The sequence below is a fragment of the Adelges cooleyi genome, unplaced genomic scaffold (assembly GCF_023614345.1).
Source record: "Adelges cooleyi isolate 19-005CV unplaced genomic scaffold, UGA_ACOO_1.1 ACOO_flye_CR_arks_rails_tigmint_CR_PRNA_23, whole genome shotgun sequence".
NCBI classification, from domain to species: Eukaryota; Metazoa; Arthropoda; class Insecta; order Hemiptera; family Adelgidae; genus Adelges; species Adelges cooleyi.
Window position 1 is genome coordinate 3,737,999 of NW_026095893.1, and position 3,494 is coordinate 3,741,492.

The 3,494-nt window shown below is 38.2% G+C and overlaps 1 protein-coding gene across 1 annotated transcript; it reads left to right on the forward strand.

Moving 5' to 3' along the window:
- The first annotated feature begins 507 nt into the window (after window positions 1-507).
- LOC126836010 (TPR-containing protein DDB_G0280363-like) lies at window positions 508-2,718 on the forward strand. Its single transcript, XM_050568951.1, has 2 exons — window positions 508-647; window positions 1,214-2,718. Exons 1-2 carry the CDS (start codon window positions 563-565, stop codon window positions 2,653-2,655), a joined length of 1,527 nt encoding a protein of 508 aa, XP_050424908.1. The 5' UTR covers window positions 508-562; the 3' UTR covers window positions 2,656-2,718.
- Window positions 2,719-3,494: the final 776 nt, after the last annotated feature.

Here is a 3,494-nt window from a genome sequence, read left to right on the forward strand (position 1 = left end):
CGCGTTAATATTATATTGTTAAATATAAACGGTACATGGGACATTTACTCGGTTTAGCATTAGATTGTATTGAAATGAAAAAATTGTAGGTACCTTTTTTTAACTAGGAATCAAAACATAAGTACACAACATTACTAGATTGGTTATCACGATCATAATGCATAGTATAAGTGACTGAAAAATATCAATATACACCGTGTCAGAGAGAATACAGATTACTAATAATTATTAATAATCAACAAAATAATGTGAAACTTGGAAAAACATGCTTTATTGATCAAATTTAATATTGTAATAACACAATCAGCGCACAACGTTAACTTTGGTGATAACGTCATAATAACATAATTATCAAGAACGAGCACGCGCTTTGCAACGCTTATTGCATTGATTGTATTTTTTGTATGTTTGATTTTATCTGCAATTTCCTAAGTTTGCGTTTAGCCAGAACGCGCGTGCACTAGGATTTTGCTGGATCATCTATTTTGGATTTATGTATAAATACCCAATGTGGTCGACGGAAAGAGTACATTTCAATTTGTAGTCGATCAAGAGCATCATCATGAAGGCATCGCTTGTATTCGCTTCAGCTCTCTTGGCTTGCGTGGCTTTGTCCGCCGCCACCACCCGGGTCGATGGCAAAAACAGTAAGTAAAATTTGTTGTTTTTACTTAAATATATTATTACATATTTTTTTTTTGCTGTCTGGTCTATAGGCCTTTTTAGATTTATTTTAACTCTTATACCGCTTTGAATTCTTCCCTTATTTCACGTTTAAACTTGAATATTTCATGATTAAGTAAAATACAGAAATTTGTACGTCTTATCTCGCGTTAAAGTCATCATGAATCGACCTTTTGATCAACACGTTAAGTAGCCGTCAAAAAGAGTGTAACGTTCAAAGTTTAATGTTCTCTTTATGTAATTAGGACTTATCTATTAAAAACCCATAGCTGATTGTAAATATTTACACCAAGCCACAATACAAATTAAATACATTAATAAATACTACAAAATAATTGAAACCAGTATAAAAAAATTGCACATGATCATTTGGTTAAAGGGATTACTTCCGTTTAAAATACTTTAACGAGGGATTAAAAAATAACTCTACTTTATAAATGCAGACGCGCCACTAACAACCAGCCAACAATAGGTCGATTACATCGGACTTAAAAATATACAAGCTAACGTTTTTGAACATTGTTTATAGGCCGTCTTAACAGACGCGACCAAGACAGCGCTGAGCTGAACCGCGATGCCAACATCGATGGCATTGAACACATCTACGACGACGACTTCAACACAAACGACAACCTGAACCTGAACAGAAACAACAACAAATACTACAACAGACATGACTGCACCAAGTTGAAGAACATGCACAAACCCCAATGCAAACACTTCAAAAACAACAACAACCAACTTATCGACGACCACGATGAAAACAACAAAAACAACAACGATAACTACAACAACAACAACAACGACTGGTACCAATACGGACGTTCCAGCGAGGAATCCATGTCCGGCGAGGAATCCAACGAACGTTTCCAACAGAACAACCTGTTCACCGTCAGCGGAACCAACAGCCTCTCCAAGGCCGTCACCGACAAAATCGCCGCTCTCAGCACAATCATCGCCACCGGAACCACCGATGACAACAACATGAGAGACCCGTTGACCCTGAAAACCACCACCGTCAAGTCTTCCAAAAAACACTTTGTCAACATCCACGACGCTCAGTTGCGCAACTTGAACAACGGAAAATTACAATACTTCGCCGTCAACCCGGAAAGCGACAACATCTACGTCGAATACGACTTCAACAACCTCAACGCCAACGGTCAGTACAAGACCAACCTGGAGAACATCAAGTCCGGTCAGTTCAACATCGACTTGAAAAACGTCCGAAGCAACGTGACCGCCAGGTTCCACTCTCACAGAGCGACTCTGATGCCCGCCAAGTTCGAATACGCCGACGTCACCGTCTACGATGAAAACAACCAGGAAACCACCAATTTGAACGAGGCTTTCGAGAACAAGTACATCAACGTTTTGAAACACGCCATCTCCGCCGAGGTTTACAGCACCGCCCACAAGGGTGTGTTCTCTCAGATCAAGAAAGAAATCAACACCCCGCTCACCCAGCAGTTGTCCGGCAACTTGGGTAAATTGTTCGACATGAGATGGAAGGAAGGCAATGTCGCTATGGAGATCAACAACGTCGGCAACCAACTCTCCTCCAACTACAACAACAACAACGACATGAAAGTCCGCTCCATGTCCTACACCCGTTTGGACGCCGGCAACTACAAATTGCGCTTCGACGTCAAGCTCGGAGGACTCCAATGGAACAGCGACGTCGTCGCCACCGTCGACGGACAACGCGCCCAGGCCCAGAACGTCAACTTCAACTTGAAGAAGGTCGAAATCGAAGTCAAAGTCATCAAGTCCGCCAACAACGACCAATGCCGCAGGATCAAAACCGACGTGTACTTGCATGGTCTCCAATACCAGGGATTGAACAGACAAATGCCGTCAACCATGAACCAGATGATCGACCAGAACATGTCCCGTTTCATCCAGCACTCGTTGGAAGCTTACATGCAAAAGACCATCCAGCAAGTCGTCTGCGAACACCAGAAATGGTAATGCAGTTGTTTTGATGTAAATCGACTCTAAAATAAATATAAAACAAATTCTAATATAATGTAACATTTGTATATCTGTCGACCTTCACCTTTTATAAGCCAACACTTATTTAAATATTTGATAAATTACTCTTTGTGGTTTTTGCATAAGAAGGGATAGAAATTATGTAGTCGTGTAGCTCCGAGAGATAAAACTTGAGGAAAATGGATTACTTCTAACATAATCACAAGTTGGTTGAATAAAAAACGAGAAAATGTCAAATGTGACCCATTCGAGTTTGGGTCTAAGAAGGCTAAAATGTTATTTTTGCCAAAAATTAGTAATCAATCTAACTAGACCACTAAACATTAAATTAAAACATTTTTATATTACATAAAAATAGTACACTCAGGAAAAAATATTTAGTCTTGTAAATTACAGCAACTTACTGATTATAATAATTTAATAGCTCATTCTCTAAAAGTTACATTAAGTGAGATTGTCTCTTATAGACTCAAAGTATAGAATATAGACAAAATAAATTATAACAAATTTAATAAACCAACTTTTCAATGAGACCATTGAGTAATACAATCTGAACGTTACATATATTGTTCGTATGAGTTGATAAAAATAAATCGTTGTTTATTCTTACAACAGAGCGATAACCACAAAAAATAAAGTGACTTACACTATGTAACAAAAATAAAATGCAATCTACTTCAAGTAATTAAGATGTTTATGACTATATTATTATAATCAGGTGACGCAATGACTCAACTGTTGTACTTTGGTAAAGTTAATAATACAATTAATACAGCTTACATTTGCAAAACTTCCTCTGTACTTTAGTGCACTTG